The sequence below is a fragment of the Pyrus communis genome, chromosome 13 (assembly GCF_963583255.1).
Source record: "Pyrus communis chromosome 13, drPyrComm1.1, whole genome shotgun sequence".
Classification (NCBI taxonomy): Eukaryota; Viridiplantae; Streptophyta; class Magnoliopsida; order Rosales; family Rosaceae; genus Pyrus; species Pyrus communis.
In genome coordinates, this window is record NC_084815.1 from 25,372,071 (window position 1) to 25,398,361 (window position 26,291).

The 26,291-nt window shown below is 38.7% G+C and overlaps 3 protein-coding genes and 1 pseudogene across 3 annotated transcripts; 3 read left to right on the top strand and 1 right to left on the bottom strand.

The window, feature by feature from the left end:
* Nucleotides 1–827: 827 nt before the first annotated feature.
* LOC137713089 (NF-X1-type zinc finger protein NFXL1) lies at nucleotides 828–5,389 on the top strand. Its single transcript, XM_068452342.1, has 2 exons — nucleotides 828–1,224; nucleotides 1,548–5,389. The coding sequence occupies exon 2, from the start codon at nucleotides 1,658–1,660 to the stop codon at nucleotides 5,132–5,134; it is 3,477 nt and encodes a 1,158-aa protein (XP_068308443.1). The 5' UTR covers nucleotides 828–1,224; nucleotides 1,548–1,657; the 3' UTR covers nucleotides 5,135–5,389.
* Nucleotides 5,390–9,794: 4,405 nt separating this feature from the next.
* On the top strand, nucleotides 9,795–10,893 carry LOC137712434 (potassium transporter 7-like; annotated as a pseudogene).
* A 4,397-nt stretch (nucleotides 10,894–15,290) lies between these two features.
* On the top strand, nucleotides 15,291–17,920 carry LOC137712599 (homeobox protein knotted-1-like 2). Its single transcript, XM_068451698.1, has 4 exons — nucleotides 15,291–15,431; nucleotides 15,509–15,628; nucleotides 16,410–16,563; nucleotides 16,676–17,920. Exons 1-4 carry the CDS (start codon nucleotides 15,291–15,293, stop codon nucleotides 16,684–16,686), a joined length of 426 nt encoding a protein of 141 aa, XP_068307799.1. The 3' UTR covers nucleotides 16,687–17,920.
* Nucleotides 17,921–18,050: 130 nt separating this feature from the next.
* LOC137712597 (dihydropyrimidine dehydrogenase (NADP(+)), chloroplastic-like) lies at nucleotides 18,051–22,129 on the bottom strand. The gene is made up of 7 exons (XM_068451696.1): nucleotides 21,585–22,129; nucleotides 20,406–20,669; nucleotides 20,143–20,313; nucleotides 19,799–19,911; nucleotides 19,528–19,714; nucleotides 18,617–18,726; nucleotides 18,051–18,509 (listed from the first exon to the last, which is right to left on the bottom strand). The coding sequence occupies exons 1-7, from the start codon at nucleotides 21,855–21,857 to the stop codon at nucleotides 18,353–18,355; spliced, it is 1,275 nt and encodes a 424-aa protein (XP_068307797.1). The 5' UTR covers nucleotides 21,858–22,129; the 3' UTR covers nucleotides 18,051–18,352.
* Nucleotides 22,130–26,291: the final 4,162 nt, after the last annotated feature.

A 26,291-nucleotide genomic window follows, 5' to 3' on the forward strand; every position in this document is an offset into this window, starting at 1 on the left:
CATTTGTGGTATGAGAGTTTTAATATAGTGATATTAAATTATAATATTGGTCAAAGTGGTTAGTTTATTTCACATTTATTAGCTTGTATTTTACTTAAAAGCATCCTTAAGATTCAAAATTTTCATTTGCTAAGTGGAATATGACAAGTAAAAATCATAAAATAGACTAAAAGATTAATATTTTAAGCTTAAAGAACTAGAGCTCTTCCTATGGTATAACCTAGGCGAGCCTTGCACTTGGCTCTGCTAGTGGCCGTTGCTTCACACGCTTGCCAACCTGTCTATGATACTATGAAGGAAGTTGAGATTCCACCACAAAACCAATTAGCAATATGAAAAGTAGCTCAACTTATTATAAGTCTTTGTAATGTTAATCCATCACCTATGCGGGACATTATCCTTCACATTTTCACATTAGAAACACGTAAAATGGAAGCGACTCAACGCTTCTACAATTCAGAATCACTTTGATGTCTTTTTACCAAATGCAATTAGTAGCAGCTTTTAATTGTTAGATTTAACCATTTGAAAGCAGTCCCAAATATGCCTTTAGAATGAAAGGCTTTGATGTGCTTTTAACTTCTCTCTGTATAATACTTTTTCAAAAAACCAAGTATTTCCTATCAGATAACTCTTTAAAAGGGCTCATTACATTTTGTCTAGTTGCATTGGGTCATTGAAAGAGATTGGACGTAGCCCAATAAATATATGTTTGGGTCAAGTGAATAAAATGGGGGGAGGCCTGCACACAAAGAGGACGGTGGTGGGCTTGGCGGCCGGAGTGGTTCGTGGTGAGCACGCAAATACTTGGAGAGGACTCTAAACAAGTGGCGGTAAACGAAGGGTCCGGTCAGAGTATGCGATTTCGGTGACGAACTCCCCTCACCGCCTTCCCCTTTCCTTTCCCCTCAACCCCCAACCCCCAACCCACACCCTCACTATAAATATACATAAACCAGTCTCTCTCATCCCGTTTCTTCTCCGGGTCGGTTTGTGTCCCTCCGATACAAACCCATCTGTAAAGTATCCAACTGATTAACAGGGACCCACCACACAGCCACACACAAAGGGTAAAGTTTTCCAATTTTTTATTTTTTTTGGGTTTTTCACTTGAAATCCCAGAAATTTAATCAAGAGAGAGAGAGAGAGAGAGAGAGGGAGATTCTCACTGAAAGTGCGGGAAATTTTATCTCCGTTTCTGATCATCTGGGACTACCCGATCAGGTAATTACTTGATTAATTTATCTTTTGTTTCTCTTGTTTTGTCGATTTGGATCCGATTTTTAGTTGTTCCTGCGATTAGGGTTTCTGTTTTTCTTGTGGGGGTTTCAGAAATTGTTGGAAAGTCTTGAGCTTGATTGGAATAAGATATGAATTTATTTTCTTGTTTGGCTGGTCAGAAAATGCTGGAAAGTTTTGAGCTTGATTGGAATTAGATGTGAATTTATTTTAGTTAGTGAACTCGTGGATGCTTAGGGCTTAGTTTGTTGGATTTTGTCAATTAATTTAATTCTAATTTGAATTCATTGCCTTTTGATTGATTGCAGTTTTTCTGTGTGTGAATTCCTTTGGGGAGTTCTTTCTTTCTTATTCGATCGCCTATTTCGGCACACTGTCGGAGAATAGGAGGTTTGAGAGCTTGGTGGTTTCGCAGAATATGAGTTCTCATGTCCGAAATGAGCGAAGGGATAGGTCCAGGTTTCCTGCTCAGCCTGCCGCTCAGCCTACTCAGCCTGCTCGTCGAGAGTGGGTGCCGAGAGGATCCAACCCTACCATTGCCACTGCTGCCGTGAACCCGCCTCCACAAGTCGATCCAAACAACCTGAATGGCAATGTCAGCCAGCCTAATTCTAGATTCAATCCAAACAACCAGAATGGCAATGTCACCCAGCCTAATCTAAGATTCAATCCGAACAACCTGAATGGCAGTGTCAGCCAGCCTACTTCAAGATTCAACCTGGACAACCCGAATAGCAATGTCAGCCATCCTAATCATAGCTCTGTTCCATCAGAGATTCGGCCACATAGAGGAGGAAATAATGGCGTTAGAGGACAGGGTCGGCCGGTGAACCATAGAAGGGAGAGGGGAAGGAATGACAATCAGGAGGAGAAGGGATTGAAGGACTCAAATTTGCCCCAGCTTGTGCAAGAAATTCAGGATAAGCTGACGAAGGGCACTGTCGAGTGTATGATTTGTTATGATATGGTGAGGAGGTCTGCACCTGTTTGGTCCTGCTCAAGTTGCTACTCAATTTTCCATCTGGCTTGCATCAAGAAATGGGCTCGAGCTCCCACTTCTATCGACATGTCAGCGGGGAAGAATCAGGGGTTTAATTGGCGGTGTCCTGGATGTCAATCTGTACAGCTCACTTCGTCAAAGGAGATTCGGTATGTTTGCTTTTGTGGCAAGAGGACGGACCCACCTTCAGATTTGTATTTGACACCACATTCATGTGGCGAGCCTTGCGGGAAGCAACTCGAGAGGGAGGTACCGGGTAAGGGTGTGAGTAAGGACGATCTTTGCCCTCACGTTTGTGTCTTGCAGTGCCACCCAGGTCCATGCCCTCCTTGTAAAGCATTTGCCCCTCCACGTTTATGCCCATGTGGAAAGAAAATAATCACAACAAGATGTTCCGATCGGACATCTGTTCTGACTTGTGGTCAGCATTGTAATAAGCTTCTTGATTGCTGGCGTCACCGCTGTGAGCGGACTTGCCATGTGGGTCCTTGTGATCCTTGTCAGGTTCTTGTTGATGCGTCCTGCTTTTGCAAGAAAAAGGTGGAGGTTGTTCTCTGTGGAGACATGACTGTGAAGGGAGAGGTGAAGGCAGAAGATGGTGTTTTTTCATGCAGTTCCACGTGTGGAAAAATGCTTAGCTGCGGTAATCATTCCTGCAGCGAAGTTTGCCATCCAGGGCCATGCGGAGATTGCAATTTAATGCCAAGTAAGATTAAGACATGCCACTGTGGGAAAACAAGCTTGCAAGAGGAACGACAGAGTTGTTTGGATCCGATTCCAACCTGTTCACAATTATGTGGCAAGTCTCTCCCTTGTGGGATGCACCAGTGTCAAGAGGTGTGCCATACTGGGGATTGCCCACCTTGTTTGGTTGAAGTGACCCAAAAATGTCGTTGTGGGTCAACTTCTCGGACAGTGGAATGCTTTAAAACCACAATGGAGAATGAGAAATTTACTTGTGACAAGCCTTGTGGGCAGAAGAAGAATTGTGGAAGACATCGGTGCAGTGAGAGGTGCTGTCCCCTTTCTAATTCAAATAATGCTCTCTCAGGGGATTGGGATCCTCACTTTTGCTCTATGCCCTGTGGGAAGAAGTTAAGGTGCGGTCAGCATTCTTGTGAATCGCTTTGTCACAGTGGCCATTGCCCTCCCTGCCTTGATACAATCTTCACGGACCTGACCTGTGCCTGTGGGAGGACTTCAATCCCTCCTCCACTACCATGCGGTACCCCTCCCCCGTCATGTCAGCTGCCGTGTTCACTCCCTCAGCCTTGTGGGCATACATCTTCTCACAGCTGCCACTTTGGAGATTGTCCACCATGTTCGGTGCCGGTGGCAAAGGAGTGCATTGGTGGGCATGTGGTCCTCAGGAACATTCCTTGTGGGTCGAGGGACATCAAGTGTAACAAGCTCTGTGGGAAGACAAGGCAGTGTGGTATGCATGCTTGTGGCAGGACTTGTCACCCACCTCCCTGTGATACATCTTGCTCAGCAGAACAAGGTTCAAAAACTTCTTGTGGACAGATATGTGGTGCTCCTAGGAGAGATTGCAGGCATACATGTACTTCACTTTGTCACCCTTATGCTTCTTGTCCTGATAGCAGATGTGATTTTCCTGTCACAATCACTTGTTCTTGTGGCCGGATGACAGCAACTGTTCCTTGTGATTCTGGTGGCAGCAATGCTAGTTTCAAGGCCGATACTGTGTATGAAGCTTCCGTTATTCAAAGGTTGCCAGCACCACTTCAACCAATTGAATCAACTGGCAAGAAGATCCCGCTCGGACAGAGGAAGCTTATGTGTGATGATGAATGTGCTAAGATGGAGAGAAAACGGGTTCTTGCAGATGCTTTTGATATAGCTCCTCCAAACTTGGATGCACTCCATTTTGGTGAGAGTTCTGCTGTTTCTGAGTTGCTTTCGGACCTTCTTAGACGTGATCCCAAGTGGGTATTATCAGTGGAGGAGAGATGCAAGTACTTAGTGCTCGGCAAGAGCAGAGGTGCTACAAGTGGTCTCAAGGTTCATGTTTTCTGTCCAATGCTAAAGGAGAAGAGGGATGTAGTTCGGATGATCGCTGAAAGATGGAAGCTTGCAGTTCAAGCCGCTGGTTGGGAGCCCAAGCGATTTATTGTGGTTCATGTTACACCAAAATCAAAAGCCCCCACTCGGATACTTGGGGTTAAGGGTACAACAACAGTTAGTGCACCCCAGCCTCCAGCTTATGATTATTTAGTAGACATGGATCCCAGGCTTGTAGTTTCATTCCCAGATCTTCCTAGAGATGCAGATATAAGTGCACTTGTATTAAGGTTTGGTGGGGAGTGTGAGTTAGTATGGTTGAACGATAAGAATGCATTAGCTGTATTCAACGATCCTGCTCGAGCAGCAACTGCAATGAGGAGGTTGGATAATGGCGCACTATATCATGGCGCTATAGTTGTCCACTCAAATGGGAGTGCATCTATGGCGGCATCAGGTTCTAACGCTTGGGGTGGACTGGGGACAGCTAAGGAAGGAGGAGCGTCTGCAGTGCTGAGGGGTAATCCGTGGAAGAAGGCTGTTACGCGAGAGTCCGGTTGGAGGGAAGATTCATGGGGTGAGGAAGAGTGGTCAGGCAGTTCTACAGATGCGCAGGCAAACGTGTGGAATAAAGAAGTACCAATTGCTGCCTCAGTAAATCGATGGAGTGTACTAGACAGTGACACGGCATTGGGCTCATCCGCTTCATCTCCCAGGGTTGAGGACTCTAGAAAACAGCCTTTGGGTCCACCAAATTTGGGTTTGGAGTCGAAAGCAAGCGGTTCGAGTTCGAGTTCCACTTTGGCTGGGCAGCCAGTTGGAGTTATTGCAGATACACCTGAAGTTGATGACTGGGAGAAGGCTTATGAATGAAGATAGAATCGAGAAACAGATTAAAAAAGAAAAGTTAAGGACCTCTGGTGGTGCGGGATTTGTAGTACTAGTAGGATGCCCTGCCTTTGTTTTCTTTTTGTTTTGCTGCATTTGGGTATTTCTTTTTTTGGCCCAAAGAAATGTTTGGTTAGCACCACAATTTTATCCATCTTTTTCATTTTATACTTGTCTTCTGAGATATGGTTTGTATTAATTATTGCTTCCATGGATATCAATGCCAGAAGAATCCAGTTAGACTTGGTGGGTTGCTCCTTGTTGCGTTTTGGTTTTGGGCATAGTTGTGGAAGCGGATGACATAGATCTAATACAAGACTTCTTTCGTTATCTCTTTCTTCATGTGACATAATTCATATAATCCTTCTAGCATTGGTTTTCAAAACGAAGGGTGATTGATAACATCTTAATAAAAAAAACTTGGGTGGTAATGCTATGACCATGTTATATGTGGGGCACTTCTCACCAAAAAATCCTACATGGTGTTAGAATTGCGGTAGCAAATGTAGCTCTACCGAAGTTTCTGATGTATATCTCTCCAAACTTTATGCTGATCCTATCTAATGTGAGAACTGATTTATCGAAATCTCTTCCTTGATAAAGAGGTTATAGCATAAAACTGAGATATATATCTCTCATTTCACATGATTCCATTGATCCAGGTACATTTCCATACTCTTCTTATAGGCATACTTTCATCACTGATGTTGACCGTTTGATTGGTTGTGATCTCGAGGAGTTTATAGAGCGAAGAAGCAGATGAACAACCAAATTTGGACAAGGTCCACCCCATAACCAACAGAAGTTGCAAAATCAATCACACAACATGAACATGTCACGGGGGAGGTTCCTCCCTCCCACCCCAAACCCAACTCCCAAACGGAAAGGTATGCGAGATGTTGATGTGGATGCGATTTTCCCTAATCTTAATATTTCATTGTGCAGCTTAAGATCAAATCTCCTGGACTGGGATCACCTCTGGATCCCCATTTGCTGAGCAAACTGAGCAAAACATCATATCCTTCCATTTTTGATCCAGCAGGGGAGGGGATCCAGATGTGATCCCAGTCCAAATCTCCTATCCATCCTAAAAATAGTAATATAATTAAACAATCCACAAGTTATTATCATAAAATTCTTGTTGCTCAAAATTGTTGAGATTATGAATCCTACATCAGAGAAAAAAGAGACTTTGCATGTGCTTATAAATAATTAAGTTACTTTCCATTTTGCCAATTGGTTTTATGGTGTAACCTCAACTTCCTTTATGACATCAGAGCAAGTTATGAAGCTCAACGGCCACATGACTCAATTTCACCTAATTTATGTTGTCCAAATATTAGACTTGAAAACTCCTCACACGTGAAGGGACGTGTTGAGATTATGTATTCCGCATCGGAAAAATGAAGGACTTTATATGTGCTTATAAATAATTGAACTACTCTCCATATTGCTAACAAATTTTATGGTGGAACCTCAACTTCTTTCCTTGTCACTCTCAACCCAGCATTCCCTATCTACTATCGATATATACAAATATGGAATATCATCATCCCCTAAAAACTATGTAACATCTCTCTCACTGTTTGTAAATTGAAAGTTTACATCTTGTCTTGTGAACTCCGTGTATTAAGCATTGTGTAAGTCGCTTGGTAGCAGAGTCGGTCCTAAGGGTAGTCGGAGTAGGTGCCCGCCTAGGGCCCCATTTCGGAAGGGCCCCCGATTTTTAGGTGAAGTTAAGGCGGGTTTGGACTAGAATGGGTGAGAGCTATGTGGGCTTATATGTAAAGGTCGGAATTTGGAAATCTTTTGTTGCAGGGTTGGCCTCACATGAGGAAGAAGACAACCCTATTCCCAACATCATTTTAATTATATGATTTTACTTAAGATAATCCCGCCATCTTTTTATTTTTATTTTTTTATATCTGCACGTCTTCTCTCCTTTAAATAGTCCCCACCATCTTATTTTTACTTTTTTACTTCTCTCTTAAATAGCACATATATGTTTATTTTTATGGGGTTTTATTACCCTATTTTAATATCACACCACATATATCTTTATTATGTACCTAAAAGGCTAAAACTCTCACCTTTTTGAAAAATGACATTATTAAATGTTCAAATTAATTAGTTTATCTAATATATAATAAATTATTTAAATCCGTTTCGTCTGCGTAGGTGTTTTTACGAAAATTACTATCCTCTTCACTCTAATATTTTTCCTAGTCGTAAGATGTTGTCTCTATAATCCAACCATTCATTCATTTATTGAATGTAATAAGTAACATTGTAACAATAGAAAAATGATTGGAATTTGGCGTATTGGGTAGGGACTTCTCTTTCGGTTTGAATTGGTTGAAAAATTAGATTATATAAACTTAATAAATGCTAATATTTGATTAATGTTTGTATATCTTTCTTCTTTTGATATTAATTTTTAATGATATTTGATGTAGAAATAGACTTTTCATATATTTAGTGAATTTTTTTATACATGTCAATGTACAGAGGGTCGGGAGTCAGAGAATCCTAGGACCCCATTTTGAAGGCTCACCTAGGACTCCCAAATTCTCAGAACCGGCCCTGCTTGGCGGTTGGCATTCCCATATCTCTCAGTCGTTTCTTATATATAAAATCTGCACAGTAACATCTATTTAGTATTCATCTGTTTAACTTTTTGTAATCCGGCTACTGATCTCAGACATCCATGGAACCTCAGCTCACGCCTCCTAACCAGTTAAAGGTAACTTTCTTCCTTCTTTTTAACTACAAAACTTGTACGTAATTTTTCTTTCACTTAATTTTAGTGGAAAAAGTTATCTGGTTTGAACTAAATGGAATTATGAAATAGCTGAAGAATTGATCCATGATCTCACTCTAACATCTCCGTTTTGGGTTGTTTTAGTCACTTGATTTGCATTGCTCTAATGTTTCTGTAACTAGTATTTTTTTTTATCCCTTAAAATGAAAAATGGAAAAAAAAAGAAAAAAAAAACCAATAGCTAAGATCCAAACCTTTAGTGGTATCTACAGACTACTGCTTTAGTATATTTTCTTCTGCATTTACTTTCAGAATCGGAGTTTTTTTTTTTTTTTTTTTTTTTTTTTTAAATCAACAGGGATGGGGATTCAAGGTTTACACTTGGGGCAATTTCCAACATTGAGAAGAGAAGAGAAATATTACTAGACTAATAACTAGTTGATTTTTTCAAATTGGGGTTAGATTATCTTCAACCGAAAAGGCTAAACATAACCCTGTTTAGAATTATGGCCCTGCTAAAATTACTTTTAAATGAACAGTGTCAGACCATCCTTATATACCATCTCCAACCGAAGGGACATAGTCCCCTCAACAATTTATTAGTTTAAGTTTATACTTTAAATTTATTGGTTAATTTAATTGAATTACTGTTGAATGTTTTCACATCTAGTAGTTGAATTAGAATCAATTATTGCAACTGAGAAGCTGAGCCACAAAAAGTGGCTAAGAGGGGGCTACATTTGGCTAGTCTGATGTCCTTTTGGCTAAATAATGATCTGGTAGACTCCATAGAATTATAGCCCAGCCATCCATTGAAGATGAATTTTTGAGCAAACCAAATTATCTTTTAACTTTTAGACTTTTACCCCTCGCCATTGGACATGGCCTTATTATTCGGCATTTCACTTAGGCTGGTGTTGTAAATAAACTCTTGTTAAATTTGACCAATTGGATCTAACTACAGTTCCGTTTCCGATTTAGGGATCAAAATACATCCTTCACCTAATTAGTTTTCGAGTTGTTAATAGGGAGTTTTAACGAAAAGCTCGCGGTACTGTGCATTTTAATGAAAAATCACATTTTTACACTAAAAAGTCAAACCTGGTACTATTCATTTTACCCTTTATTTTGTCCTTATTGTTAAAACTCAAAGTTTTCAAACCCTTTTCATTAGTTTTCTTTTGTTATTAATATGCAGGAGACATGGAAGCACACACTTCTTTTGTCATTTCAGAGCCTTGGAGTAATATATGGTCAACTTGTTCAAGTCACACATCGGTGGGTGAAAAGAAATCAAGGGGTTTAAATATGATTACCCCACTCTAACTAATACCGAGATCTTTTGTGGTAAAATCCCACACCTGAATGATTGGGTAGGTGGTAAAGTTGGGGACAATATCAGTGTCGTTAGAGTGGGGCGGGTCCGACGATCCAAAAATCCAATATGGTATCAGAGCCCAAGGTTCGGGCCGTGCAAACCAATGAGCTTGTCACTAAGAATTAAGGAAACAAGTTTGAACTCTTAACATAAAGACAACCGTTGAGTTCCATTGAAAACAAGTGGGCCCAACATGAGCCGCCCTCTGAGTTTCAATTACCGATGTGGATCTCCATGTGTGAACCACTAAAATGAGGTTATACGTGAGGGGGAGTGTTAAAGTTCCACATCGGTGGGGTGAAAAGAAACCAAGAGGTTTAAATATGATTACCCCACTCTAACTAATACCGAGGCCTTTTATGGTAAAACCTCACACCTGACGGATTAGGCAGGTGGTAAAGTTGAGGACAATATCGGTATCGCTAGAGTAAGACGGGCCCGACGATCCAAAAATCCAACACACTCCTCACCTGAAATGCTTGTAACAACAATTGGTTATCTAATCGATGTTAGTTAAATCTTCCATAGGTTTGGCTATAAGTTCTGGAATGCTTGTAACGACTTGTCTCATGTCACTTGTAATTGCGCTATACTGGGAGAAGAGTTTGTTTGAGTTCGTCTGCTGTCTAATATTCTTTGGATCGATTGAGGTGATGTATGTATCGGCTTGTATGTTGAGTTTTCACAAGGGAGCTTGGTATTTGGTTGTCCTTTTGGCATTGTCCTTGACTATCATGCTATCAAGACATTACGGAACCAAGAAGAAGCTCGAATTTGATATAGAAAACAAGGTCTCTGCAGAATGGCTTACAGGCATTAGCTGCGGCCTAGGAGTTACTACGGTACCCGGGATTGGTTTCATTTATACCGATATAGTGACAGGAATTCCAGCTTTCTTCTCACACTTCATTACCAATCTTCCAGCGCTTCACCAAGTTTTGATTTTCGTATCCTTCAAGTCTCTGCCAATGCCTTATGTCCCTCCAAGTCGGAGGTATCTTATTGGCAGGGTTGGCCCAAGTGATTTTAAGATATCGCTGCGTCATGAGATACGGGTATTGTGATCCTATAAGGGACACTGATAATTTTGAAGAACATATTATTAGTTCGATTGGCGAATTCATTTGCATGGAAGAAAGTGATTTAGATTCCCAAAATTCATCCGAAGGAAGAATGGTTGTTGTTGGAAAGGCACCAGCTGATGGAACCGGAAGTGCTTTGATTCCTTTGAATGATACAAATTCATATGAGATGGAGTGTGTGAGTAATGCGAGCAACGAAGCTCGGTCTCCATTAGGTGATGCAATTGAGAGTGGTTTTACGCCGGCGACGAGAAGGAAAGTCCGCTTCATGTTGCCTCCAAATAGTCCGAAAATGCGCATATCTGTGAGGGAGGAGCTGCAAGAACTGATTGATGCAAGGGAGAGTGGGACCGCGTACTTCTTAGGGCAGGTGCATTTAGCAGTGCGTGACGGATCGAACATTCAAAAGCAATTGCTGATCATGACTTATGTGTTTCTGGATAAAAATTGCAGAGAGCCTCCAGTTGCACTCAACATTCCTCATGCTGCTCTTGTTGAGGTTGGCATGGCCTGTTGCATATGAACTGTATTGCCAACGCAGCATGGGTCTAAGCAGCGAGTTATACAGCGAGCGAGAGGAGAAAGGAGAAAGGGGGAGGACAGAATCCGAGATCGGGGATATAAGAAACCAGTATATTGCTAGCTAGTTTAAGTTTTTAACTTCTACTACAAGATATGAGGAGTGAAATCTGTATTGCATATATTAGTCCAGGAGTACTGCTTAGTGCATTGCTTGGAAACAGCACAAGATTACAAAAAAGTTGAGAACTGATTAATTCTCTCTAAATAATGAAAATTGATTCAAATTTACAGCCAAACATCTTTAGTAATGAAAAATTGACCTTGATGAATTATTTCTAAACAAAACTGTAAAGTCATTGAACGATCCACAAATTTGATTTCATAACTTTTTATTATTTTATTAACAAAATAAGTTGAATTTCCACTAGAATATATACCAATTAGTAATATGGAGAACAATATAATTTTTATAAGTACATGCAAAATCTTTTAATTATTGATATAAAATTATCACTCTCAACACGGAGAATCCTAAAAAATAATAAGAGATATAACTTTTAAAGGTTTAAATTTCCATTAGAGAAATTCAAATAGGTATCCATGCAGGTGAGATATAGCCGTCCCAAATGAATATGGGTGACAATACAGAAAGATATGCAGGAATTCAAAATTTGGAATATTTTAATCCTCGCTATAATAGCATGCATGTCTGTTGTTATTCTGGCAAGATAGCATCCAGGTGAATAATATGACGGATGATTAATACATATTACTAGTGTAATACAAATGAAAGCGACTATTAGTTATGAATGGGGGTCTTCCTTCTGGCTGGGGTGTAATCCATGACCACCAACACCAAATCTTGTCCAGTTGCGAGATTTTTCTCCCGTTTTGTTTTGAATGAATTTGTTTGAATGGTCTTGACGGCTTCATCTTGAACAAGACCTGCACCTTTTTCGTCGACCTCCATATCTCCTGATGATGCGTGACAGTTGACAGCAAGAAAAAAGCATATCATAGGGTATATTACTACACATTAATTAAAGAAATTTAAAGAGAATTACCATAATTTAATTAATTAAGTATCAGGAAAGTAAAACTAGAATTTGATGAGAGTAAATGAACGTACGTCTACCATCAACAAAAACGACTGAGGCAATGAAGATCAGCACACCGCAAATGCAAAAACAAGCTTGTTTAGCCCTAACGCCACCATTGCTACTGTACGAAAATCGAGGAAATTATTTGAAATGAGAATTTGTTTATAAGTTCTTGGCAATATTAAGAGATGTTTCTGCACTGCAGCTTCCTCTTCCACTGGCTTAAAGAATTTGCTTCCTCTTATATAGATTGTATGTGTGTGAAGTTCGTGATTCTAATTGGACATATATGTAGATGTGGGGGCAACTGGATGTTGAAGTGTAAGTTAACGTAGGCATAAGCAAAGCCAGAGGTTTTTGAGCATATGGTGTCAAATGTCAAATTATTATATCAATTTCAATCGCATCTTCGTACGGACACAATAGTCCCAACAGTAGTAATAATGTTCATTTCTTTCTCGTACCTATATAGCTAGTTTTCTTGAATTAGAATATCGAGGATATATGTTTTCCCTATATATAGCAAAATCCTGTTGCTCCCTTATGTTTCTGTTTTTTAAGTGGCTACTGGCCACTGGCTAAAAGAAAAAGATAAGATATATGTGCAATATAACCAAAACTTTGAGGCCTTAGTTACGTGCCTGTACTTACTTGCTTCACACTTATTTTTTTCCATGCATTAAGTCAGGATTAATTCGAGATAGTGCAAGTAAATATTAGAGGAGGGCGATAAGCCAGCATGCACGTGTAGTTGCAGGTGGTTGCAGTTGTGAACAAAACATATGCCAACATGGACTGTAATCATACGGTTTACTATTAAACTAAAAGCTAGTTGGTATATGTTGATTGACTTCCGAATATTTATCAGATTCATAACAAGTTTCTGATAAGTTTGCACTTAGGCACAAATTGGGAGGCATGGTGGGACCATATCGGCTGAGCTAAATATATATCAATGAGAAATTTTTCAGTATGCTCGGTACACGGGCTAATATATCACGTGTTACTATACAAATTGTGGGATATGTGTGTTAAAAAGTTAATAACTTAAAAAAACAAAATTTCTTTTCACTTATATAAAAGCATGTGGTGTATTATTCGTGTTCCGATCACAATGAAAAATTTCATCAGGATCATCACGTGAAGTATTTATATATTTCCTTAGCACATAATATCATCTTGGTTTCTTAATAGGTCCTAATAATTAATCTATATAATGAAAGGTCGCTTCTATAATAGTTAGCCTAATGAAGGGTCGCATGCGGCAATCTCATGAGGCTATATTTCAAGTGCGAAACCAGAAATTTTCACAAATTTAAGCTAACATTCTTTTGTTTATCTATAGTCACTTATTTCGTCTAAGAATTGTTAATGTGAAGTAGACTAATTTTCAATTGGCGTGAGCTAATTAATTTTTGCTAACCGGATGAATTTCACAGGAATACAACACCCAATTTATTAGTAGAATATTGCACGAGATTGGAGCCCATTCTATCTCAAGGGTGGCTTCTCCCTTACACTGTTTGTGCGTCTAAAACTAAAATATAATGTCTAGTTTTATTGATTAGTCATCTTAGAGTATGGACTCTGAATAATTTTACGAATATAAATTTGTTGACCTAGTTGACACTTTGAGCCACCGAATAAACTACTAGCTCAATAGGCTATAGCCTTAGCCTCCTTATGACCATCTCCTGTCTTATGTCTAATCATTTAGAGTACGTACGTTGAAATTTGAATCGATCAAATTAAACCTTCCAACATGGAAGCGGTATAACTGCTGAAACGCACATGTCTATGTTGGTTATTGGCACTATCTGTTGTGTTTGTAGGCAAGATTTGGATCGTATATGGCCGGCCATGCAGCGACGTCGACACATACATTATCAGATTATGGAATATTATTATTGGTAATTAACCCTCCGGACATCTGATTAGCAGAGATCGACCTGGATTAATATCTTCAACAAATATATGGGCTAGGTTTGAGCGACGTTGGGATTCTTAAGCTTATTTCACAGGAGGATATACCAGTAACAGTGGTAGGCCAGTCTATTGTCCGTGGGACGCATAAGTAAGCCAGTCTAATATTCATACACGCTTAACAATAACCTTTGGGTTTGGTAGCGTCTCCCTCCCCATTTTGTCGGTTGATGCGGAGCAACGTTTGATTTAGGGTTTGTGATTTTCACACTCACTCTGTTCGCTAACACTCCTCTTCTCGTTTTCACGCCTTGATTCTCCATTTTTCTTTACTCATTGCTAAAGGACAGAAAAATAGGAAGGAGTACTGCAAATTTATAGAAAAATGTAGAGTGTGAAAATTATATATGTTGGAAAAGTTAATAAGTTAGCTTTTTTATTTATTTTTATTTATGGATAATTTGGTATTTTGAGTATTATGATTTTTTATAAGATGTTTTGTAACTTAGTAAGACATAAGTCACAAAATATAGTATTTTGAGTTATGCAGCCTTCTTGACAATTCAACAGTGTTTCTTCGTTTTTAGTTAGTAAATTAATATTTGTAGTTTTGTAATATGATTGTTCGTCTATTTTAAATACTCTAATTTTCAACTATATATATGATGTGGCATGTCGTCGACCTAGTTTATCAAAATCACGCAAATTATAACTGTACAATAATTTTCTTTGTTATATGTAGGCATTAGTTGTTGAGAAATATGTATAAAGTTTTGGTGGATGATTTGTCTGGGTCCGTACATACATAATCATATAATCTACGATACCAAATATATTAGAAGAGTCGTTTTCGTACGAAAGCATCGATAAAAGAAAGCACCATTGTTTATGAACAGTAGGATTTTGGATGTATTGCTTGGAAAAAGTGATATAGATTGACTAGTAAAAATGGAAAGTCATCTAAAGACAGAGAATAGCACTGTGGATGAATAGGAAGAAAATGCACATCCAAGGTCCCCATTGCTCGAGAAACTCCTTGATGTGTTACTTTCCTCCGTGCATAAAGACAGAAAAAGAGAGAGGGGGAAGAAGCGAAAAGGCCAAAAAAACCAGAGATTGATACCTTTCATGCATTTGAATCATCAAGTTTTATAATTTTATATGCATGCATGAGTCATTCCATTTGGTGAATTCCAAAAATGAGAGCGTCTCTGTACTCTGTACGACTCTTTATACGTGAACAAAAATAGTAAGAAAATGATGTGATCGATGGTGCTTAAATATTGGGGTAGGGCAGAGAAGTTGCCTGACTCTAATAGCTATATAGTTAGCTAGTCTTTGCATTTGCAGGTTGGAACTTTTGGAAGATTATAATATGGAAGAAGATTTGAGTAGTACTAGACACAAGGAGAAGGGAAAAGAAGCAAATATTGAAGATAATGAGATCCTCAAAAAGAAAATCTCTACTCATCCTTTATATGGTTTGTTGGTTGAAAATCATTTGGACTGCTTGAAGGTTCTTCTTCTTCTTCTTCTTCTTCTTCTTCTTCTTCTTCTTCTTCTTCTTCTTCTTTACTCATTCCAAATTTTCAGGTTAGTGGAATCATCAGTGAACTAGAGGAAAACGATGGCTGCAGAGATATGAAACAGCTTGACTACAACTGCAATGCCAATTTAGGCGTGTTTGGACAATCTGACCTCGATCACTTCATGGTGCGTAATTAATATCAATCCCTGAAGGCTATTTTATTCACATTCATTACTAATAACCTTTGTTCCTTTTCTGCATCATGTTTAAAAACTAATCAATTAATTAACTAATGCATGCACACCAAGGCCTCGCTATTGGTATCTCAGATTGGATTGGCATGGATATATAAACTACTAAATTGACGGCATGTTAAAGGGAGAAATGAAATGTTATGTAGAACTAGAAGGTGAAAGATGAATTACTCATGAAAGAAACTTATCTATTCCAGACTTCCAGTGCCCCCCTAAAATGGTATAGGATTAGAAGGTTGAGTTTTCTTCATGTCTAACCCTCTCCAAATGGAACATCATACTTCTCCTTCAACATACTTTGAAATTTGAGAGCTATCTATTCCAATCTTAGAGACCAAACGAGACCTAAGAGTACTACTTGTTGATATTCACCAACTCTAGCTAGCTATTAGACGTACGTCTCTTTTCCAATAAATACTGGAAGTGGTCATAAATTCAAATCTCCGTTCCCGCGCGTTGTTAGTGGTTCCAGTCAAATTAGCTAATACTCATGCATTTCACAGTTTCCTGGTTTCCTGTTATTCATGAATCATGGTAGGCCGCAGATAAAGGCTTTTCCTTCAGCAGAATATATATACGGAAGAAAGACCAATCAATATGTGGACGAAGCATATATCTATCTGTGCGTGTTTATGTGTGTGTGTGTATTAGCATATTTCTTTCTATTTTGATTACGTCTGTGGGATTGACACGTGGTGGTGGTCGATGCCAGGAAGCGTATTGCTTGGCACTAGGGAAGCTGAAAGCAGCAATGGAGGAACCTCAGCAGAAGTCCATGGCTTTCATAAGTAACATGCAGCTGCAACTCGAGGAGATCACAAACAACTCCCATTTACCTGATCAACCTGCACCTGCCTCACTTTCTGGTCCGTTTGAATGATCTTTTTGAAATGTCAATAACTGCTTTGCAAAATTAATACATGAATACTAATTACTAATTAACTACTCACGTTCTGAACCTTAAAATTAATATCACAGGTGAAAGCTAGAGGTGACTGTAGCACAAGGGCCATGGGACCAAGATGAATTCTGCAGAGTTTAAAGAATGCCTTCATAACGATTACTATGAATATTGCAGAATGGTATTTGCCACTGATCATGCTGTGAGTTGTGGCATTTTCATGAACCTGTAAACATGTGTTATCTGGTCCATAGTCAAACATTAGTTATGCCTCTGCTGTAAATTGTGTTATCTGGTCCTTGCAATCTGCTTGGTTCTCTGTTAACTTAATTATTAAGGGGTCTTTTTAATTTATCTGATATTTCCAGCAGGGCGATAAAAGGAAACACAATCGTTTTCTTATTTTGCAGTCTTTGCTTCTCTTTTTTCACTTTTTTCTCTGTCCCTTGATCTGGTTCATTCAATTCAAAATCTAAAAAATAGTAAGAAGTTCACCGACAAAGAAAGAGAGTGCGAAAAACAATTAGAAGTTAAACCAACTGTTTATTACGTTTGGAGGGTGATAGCCCAAATAATATTTAAGTCTTTATTTTTAAGGAAATATTTCACTTGAGGTCAATATATGTTTCCGATTTTCGGATTAAGTCAGAGTAAATTTTGGCATGTTATTTTGATATTAATCGAACAGAAAATAAAATATTGACCTATGTTTGAAAATTAAAGGGAATTTTGCACAACTATCACCTGAATTTGAAAGTATGTGTGCAAATACCACCTAAACTTTCAATTTTGTATTTTTACCACCTGAAATTTATCAATTGTTGAAACCTACCCCCTACTGTTTTGCTATTAAAACATATCACTTGTGGGGGCATTTTCATCAATTAACTTTCTAAATTTTCTGAAATCCCTTTATACAAAGGAAACTGATAAACCAACATCCGGAGGGAGGGTCTAGTTGTTGCGGGATACAAGGGGTTTCATGGAGAGAAAGGAAAACAACTACATTTGATTTTGGCAAGGATTGTTGAAGAATTAAAGAAAAAATTGATGAAAAAACTAGTTTTACATACCACGAAAAACATCGGATAGTCATCATTTCCCTACCACACCAATTATTTTGCCCCTTCTAAGAAGAGTAGCAACCAGAATTTTGGTTCATAGGTTGTCCCCTAATCTACACAGTTAGAGGCCTGACGTTATTCATCAATTGGCTTGCCCTATCTTATTCTAACCAGCCCTATGAAGTTAATTGACAAAGATACCCACAAGAATCATGCTTTAACGGCAAAATGGATGAAAAGTAAACGTAGGTAGTAGATTCCAACAACTAAGAGAATTTCGGTGGTAAAAAACTACAATTGAAAGTTCAGGTAGTATTGACGCATATGCTTTTAAATTCAAGTGGTACTTGCACAAAATTCCCAAAATAAAATGATTATTGACCTAGGATGGAAATATAAATTTTTTATTCACTTAAAACCGAAAATCCGATAGTTTTAATTACCTGAACCCAAAACAATGACTCAGTAAGCAACCAACCCAAGGAAGATACAGATAAAAAGAAAGCATCTTTGACGCCCATAAACGAAAGGGTGACAGAAAGCATCCTATCTTCTGCTTTGGCAGCAAATACCATGCCTCTTTACTTGTCAGCAAATATTTACTATTTTTAACTGAGATGTTCAAGCAGTGCAGCTCATTTCTTCAAATATTTGAGAACATCTTTATTTCAATTGGTTTGGTTGCCCAACTCAGTTGGAAACCATGCTCTCGGTCTCTTTCACGAAGCCGTCTCCTGTCCAGTCCTTATCGGATTGCAATCCTTTTCGGATGGCTTTCCTCTGTTTGATTGCTTCCTGTTGTCTTCTCACTAAATCTGTATGTGTTGTAAAGTATTCGAGGGAAGCCCTGCAAATTCATCGAAAGACCGAAAATAATATACGAGTGCAATTCGGTTTTCACCTCGACAGAAAGTTTTATTTAGATTTAACATTCGTTCTTAATAAAGTGCATACCCCCTGAAATCTTCAATGGATGAAAAATTGTGCTGTTTCATAAAATCCTGCAGCTCGGAACAAAGTTTCTTCACAACACCATATCCGTGCATCATGACCCCAGTGCATACCTGCAAATGAAACTCAGTAACTTCATACGGGCTATCTTAAAAAATTAAAGCTCCACTTTTGCCAACAAAAGATCAAATTAAATGAAATCATTAAAGAAATTTACACACAGAAAAAAAAAAAAAAAAAAAAAAAAAAGAGTTCACATGAACAGAGTCCATCAGCTAGATTATATAGAATACTATGAATACCATGAGCAACCCCAAATTTTTTTTGTTTTGAGTCAATATTGAGCCTTCTAGATAACGAACAACTATCGAGAGATTTCAATCAATTTTGTACTTGCTAAAGACCTTTCCAGTGACTTACATCAGTCACATGGTTTTGCAATCAGTAATCATGGCGCGTTGCCTAAATAATATGTGCAGCACACTAAATTAAGTTTCCCGAACCAGAAGTAGTCATTAGACACTTCCTAATGTTACCAACAATGATTTTCTGAGAGAAAAAAATTAAGGAGTTCTAATGAAAAACCCATGGTACTGTTCACTTTAATGAAAAACCACATTTTTACACTAAAAAGTCAAACATGGTACTATTCACTTTACCCTTTATTTTGTCTTTATCGTTAAAACTCAAAGTTTTCAAGCCCTTTTCATTAGTTTTCCTAAAAAATTATAGTTTATGTAAATTTCTAAGTCAATTATGAGATATACATTATTCATTGTGAACTCAAATTGAGAGATCCCACGATCCACTCTACAGTGCGAGTTGAATGTCCAAAGAGTCGGTCAGTCCACCTAACTACAGAAATTCGTATAATCTTAATATACAGAAACTACAACAGTTAGTTCGCAACCTACCTGAACAGTATTTGCTCCAAGAAGAATAAACTCAGCAGCATCGCCACCAGACTCAACACCCCCAATACCAGAAAGCGAGTAATCCGTATCACCAAACTCTGATATCATTAACTTTGCAATGTTCATCACTTTCGCCAGTGCAATTGGATGAACCGCTTTAGCCGAATAGCCCCCAGGAGTTGAGTATCTGAGAGAAAATTTAAGCATGTTTTGCTGAGATGAATGACAATTCAAACCAAATAATATGAATTTCTAGTTTTGGCATGCATACCCCTCCACACAAGGCTCAGGCCGTAAGGTAGTTAGATTGATTCCCATTACACTCATGATGGTATTAATAGCTGACACGCCCTCACATCCTGAGCTCAGAGCGACTCTAGCTGGCTACAAAACAAAACAATAACGGATTGAGCAAGATCACAATAGAACTAACCGTCCATGAAAGTGATAAACATCTCGTAACATGCACATAATAGGAAATGTAAACAAATAGGAAAAAAAATATTTAAGAAAAGAAACTACTTTTATTTAGAGCCGTTCATGCTGAATTTCTCAACAAGAAAACAAGAGTCAACACATCTTTAGCAATGCAAGAGAAGGAGAAAGCAAGTTAACCTGTGTGATGTCAGTAATGTTAGGAGTCATCTTTGCCCACACAGGAACTGTGGCTTTGGCATTGATCCAGCCACAAACTTCTTCCAGAAGTGCACAGTCTTGACCAACTGCAGCTCCCATCTTGCGCTCTGGCATACCATGAGGACAGGAAAAATTGATTTCAAGAGCATCCTAAGGTAAACAAGTGTGGTGTTAGATGCAAGAGGATCCAAGATTAAAGTACAAAAGTTATAATAGAAACTTAGTTTAGTACTACATCTTACAACTCCAGTTTGCTCGACACGGTCAATAAGTTCCTCCCAGCCAGCTTTGTTGTATTCCTCCATAATTGAAGCAATCAGAATCCTATCTGGATACTCTTGCTTTAATTGCTTGAATTCTTTCAACATAATGTCAAGAGGTCGATCACTTATCAGTTCTATGTTCTCCCACCCAATAATTTGCCCTTTGGCTGAGCCATTTCCATCTACTCGTAGCCGAGCATATCGAGGAGTGACATTTTTTACTTTGTCTGCCTCTAGTGATACCTATCGAACCATAAATTAAGATTGAATTCAAAAATTGCAACGTAAAGAGGAAACCATATGCACGCACTGGCACACACTGGCACACACAGAGTGTACTAAATACCTTAACAGAATATTATGAGTTGTTATCTTGTAAGATTCCTTCTTGGCAAGATACCCAGTCCACTGGTGCAAAGATCATTTTTTTTTTCATACAAACAGGCTAAAAAAATTCACAGATTCGTCCAATTTACTATAATCAAGTTTGGTTTTTGCTCTTTAAAACTAAGATTACGTAAATGAATTTAACTATGTCAGAGATTGGCATTGGCATTGTAGATGCCGGAAATCAGAAAACCGCAACTAAAAAGAATTGGGGTAGAGAATGACCGGCCAAGATGCCCCTAATGTGGCAACTACTGCAAACCAACTTGTTGATCTCCAGCAGGGTTTGTCACATATGCATCAAAGACTCGAAATTCAGCTATGGAAATGACCATATAGTTCGTTTAAAGGAAAAAAAAAAAAAAAAAAAAGTTAGATGATCAGCAAATGGGCTTTCACTTTCAACAATTTAGCCACAAAAATCACTAAATATGAAGACTTTTTGGCCGAATACATCTACTAACGGGACAATTGGCATTTCTATACAACATTATTATCAAATCATTTAAGCTTTTCGCTAAAATAGCACCAACTAGACAAAATCAAAGATATCAAACACATATAATGATCCAAGTTTCATTCTTTACTTCATCATACTACCACCCAATATCTCTGCTCAACATCATTCCAAATTTTCTTTCCCTAGACTTTCTCAGTAACCAAACAGCTGAATTATGCCAATCAAACAGCCCAACCTCAAAAATTCACAATCTTTTCATCCAAATCAAACTCGGGATTTAAACGAGAGAGAAAGAGAGCAACAAGACATACAGTTTTGGCAATCACAGCACCCCAGCCTTCATCAAAGGCCCTCTTCATCACCGTATAGTTAGTCCCTGGCGGACCCGACCCGATAACAAACGGGTTGGGCATGTGCAACCCGTTAACAGTAACACTAAGATCAGGCTCCGCCTTGCTCTCGGAGGCAAACACCCTGAACCCTACTCGGCTTGGCCGAGTTAAACGCAACTCAGGACGAGGTCTCCTGGAAAATTCAGCAACTGGGTTTTTGCCTCCGATCTGAGTAAAGCTAATAGACGCCATGGATCAAGAATTTGGGTCACTCTTCGGCAAGTAATTCTCCAGAAAAACTAGAAGGAGCAGAGGAAGAAGAAGATGATGATGAGGATCAAGATTGAATCCGAGTTAAAAATATTCGCTGGGCGGACTCTAAAAACAACGTGGAGTTGGAGGAATCGGTTGCGTCTTGTAGCATTTGATTGAATTGGATTGATGGTGGAAGGTGTGAATTTTCTAATTCGAAGAAGAGAGAAAGCATGTGCACGGCGACAGACGGGATTGGCAGGAATTTTTTGACCATTTTTGGGATGTCAAATCTTCTCCGTTAGTTTCGTGTGTGACATTAACAGTTGATTAATGTGTGTTCAGTTTATAATAATAAAACAACAAATTAAATAAATAAAAAAAAAACAAAATAACATAGAGTTAAATTTATTAACATGTGTAAAACTTATTTTTCAAAACAAATTTAAGCGATGCGTTGTTAAAAACAAATTGAATCAATATATGTCACTTGAAAAGTGCTTCAATTTCTTTTTCGGAAACAATACATAGTTTTTATTAAAAATGATACTCTTATCATCTATTTGTTTTGTATCATTTTTTTAATAGAGATAAGACACACCATGTGTTGGTGGGATCAACAACTGAAAGATGGTATAGATAGATGGTAATTGAAGTAACACTACATTTACCATTAAAAAACAGGAAAGAAAGTATAGGTTGGCATTTGGTATTTGACATCTTGTAATTTTATGGTATTAAGAAAGGTTATCATATTTGTCAAGAAGCTTCAATCGATTTTTCTTTGTTGCTTCATTCATTGCACTAGTGTACATATCATATTTGAAGTTTTAGGTTTTAGTTTGTAAATTTTGGAAAGTGGTAATTCACCAATTCTCATTTAAAATAATTCTCTGTACAATACTACTATATGTAGCCATATGTTTACAATCAATTCCTACTAACTAGCTACTAATTGACAGCTTATAATACAAGATAGGAATGTAATCAATTACAATATATTAATAATATTGGCAAATATCTTGATGATTATCCTTGACTTTCTCAACACTCCCCCTCAAGTTGGTGAGTGAATGTTGCGAACTCCCAACTTGCCTAGCAAAGAATGAAATCTTTTCTTTCCAAGAGCTTTAGTGAACAAATCAGCAAGTTGTGATATGGAAGGAACAAATCCCGTCACAATTTTTCCTTCCATAATCATATCTCGAAAAAAGTGACAATCAATCTCAATGTGCCTTGTTCGTTCATGAAACTCCGGATTTGCCGCAATATGAAGAGCGGCTTGATTGTCGCAAAACAAGGTAGCCGACCTTTGATCTTGAATTTGAAGATCTCGGAAAAGGCTTTGGAGCCATGCAAGCTCACAACATGCTGCTGCCATGGATCTATATTCGGCTTCAATAGAAGATAAGGATACTGTTTTCTGTTGTTTGCTTTTCCATGAAATAAGACTATTTCCAAGGAAAACGCAATAACCAATAGTTGAACGCCGAGTGGTAGGACATCCTGCCCAATCGGAATCACAATATGCCATTAACTTTAATGAATTTTGAGAGGGAAACATCATGCCTTGCCCTGGTGTGCCTTTCAAATACTTTAAGATGCATAGGGCATCTTCATAATGACAATTTTGAGGTGATTGCATGAATCTACTCAATAAATGAACTGAATATGTAATATCTGGTCGGGTTATAGTGAGATATATCAACCGACCAACCAATCTTCTGTGCTTGGCTGGATCATTTAATGCATTCCCATCATCAGGGAGTAATTTTAGATTTTGTTCCATAGGAAAACTTGCAGGCCATCATCCTAGAAAACCAACATCATTTAGGATATCCGACAAATACTTTCTTTATGAAATGAAAATGCCTTGTTTCCATCGTGCCACCTCAATTCCCAAAAAAATTTCAAATTACCAAGATCTTTGATACAAAACTTGGTATTCAAAAAAGATTTGAGATCATCAATTGCTTTCAAGTCATTCCCCGTTATCAGTATGTCATCCACATAGATGAGAAGCACAGTAAATGACTTTCCTCTTCTCTTAGTGAAAAGTGAGTAGTCTGCTTTGGATTGAACATAACCAGCTGATTGAATAGCTTGTGAGAACTTGAAAAACCATTGCCGAGAAGCTTGCTTCAACCCATAAAGCGACTTATTAAGGCGACACACTAAATTCTCCCCCTGTCGTCGAAGACCGGGTGGTGGAAGCATGTAGATTTCCTCCATGAGATCGCCATGAAGGAAGGCGTTATGGACATCAAGTTGATGAAGTGACCATGAGTGAGTAGCAGCAAGAGCAAGTAAGCAGCGGAAAGTGACAAGTTTGGCCGTGGGGGAAAAAGTATCGTGATGGTCAATACCTTCCAATTGGGTGTAACCTTTAGCAACCAATCGAGCTTTGTAACACTCAATATTCCCATCGGATTTTGTTTTGATCTTATAAACCTATCGACATCCAATTGGTACTTTCCCGAAAGGGAGAGGAGAAAGTGTCCAAGTGTCATTAGCCTGAAGCGCTTGGAGTTCCTCATCCATGGCCTTGCACCACTGGGGATGTCTAGCAGCTTCTGTATAACTGTTAGGCTCCAAAACAGTAGATAATTGTGCAATGAAGGATTAATACTGGGGAGAGAGCCCTTGATAAGACAAGTAATTAGAAAGAGGATACCTTGTACTAGGACCGGAAAACGAGGAATTGGCGGGGGGCAACGTAATAGTCAGGCAAACATAATCATAGAGCTTGGTCGGCGGAACTCGGATACGAGTGGAATGTCGCAAAGAGACATTAGCTGCAGATGCTGGACACGGGTCCAGAGAGTCAGTAGCGGCAGGTTGGGCAGATGCTAGACACTGGTCCAGAGAGATAGCAGGCCCATTAAGAAGGGTTGGGACTTGGTCAAGCCCTTTAGTGGCAGAGATGGGTATAGAAGGGACTGGAGAAAGGCTTGGGTCTGTAATTTGGTGATTTAATTAGGAAGAGAGTTGGACTGGAGCGGGTGGAGAGGAGACCAATATTTGGGTCTGGGGTAACTGTTTGGAATTGAGGAGTTGTGTGGAATGGGAAAATAATCTCATGAAATATGACATCTCGACGTGTAAAAATTTGTTTGGAATTAAGATCTGTAAGATTTTTGCCCGAAAGGATACCCGATGAAAACACATTTTTTAGCCCGAGCATCAAACTTATGTTGTGGGTGAAGATTAGTGGCATATGCTAAACACCCAAAAATGCGTAAATGGGTATATGAATGAGGGTGATTAAATAATTTCTCATACGGCGTAAGGCCCGATAAGAGGGGGGTAGTAATGCGGTTAATTAGGTAAATGGATGTGAGAATGCATTCATCCCAAAAGTGCAAGGGAATATGTGACTGAAAATGCAAAGCTCGTGCGGTTTGAAGAATATATCTATGCTTTCGCTCCACAACCCCATTTTGTTGAGGGGTGGAAACACAAGTGCGTTGAAAAAGTATGTCATGATCATTAAAGAAAGTATGCACAGAAACAAATTCGCCACCATTGTCAGTTCTAATGGTTTTAATTTTGTGGTGAAATTGTGTTTCGGCATAGGCAATGAAAGATTTAAGCAAAGATTGAGTGTCTGATTTATGACGCATGAGATAAATCCAAGTGCAACGAGTAAAATCATCAAAATAGTAAGGAAATAACGAGCATCCGAATGAGATGCTACTCTATGGGGGCCTCAAATATCACAATGTATAAGTTCAAAAGCATGCTTAGTATTAATATGACTTAATCCAAAAGACAATCGAGTTTGTTTTGCCAAAGGGCAGATGTCACAAGGTTTATTTTCAGAATGGGAAATTTCAGGAAAATGTTTAGCTAACAGTTGGAGTCTCAAGGGTGAAGGGTGACCAAGTCGTCGGTGCCACGTGACGGAAAAAACCTTGGGAGATGAGGTAGTTGTCGATGATGTCCGCCCTTTGGAGTCCACCAAATAATAAAGCCCATTATGTTGTCGCCCCCAACCAATCATCGTCCTGGTCTCCAGGTCCTGTAAAATACAAAAATCAGGATAAAAGGTTATTGAGCATCCCAATGATCGAGTTATCCGACTAACGGAAATTAAGTTGATCAAAAATGAAGCTATGCCAAGCACATTATAAAGAGATATTTTGGAACCAAAACTGTAGGTGCTAACAGAGTTTATGGGAACCCGAGTCCCATTAGGTAATGCCACGGGTGGTAGAGGTGGATTTGAGGTTGCATTAGTCAATGGAAGACTAGATATGTGGTCAGCGACACTACTGTCTATAACCCATTGGAAAGAAGGAGGCCCACCTGCTATATTTGCCTTGGAATCAAGGCCCATCTTTTGACTCATCATGGACAAGAGTTGCTGAAATTGTTCGGTGGTAAGGTTGGGCATGGACAGTGCAACGGTGGATGCCACATTGTTGACAGCAA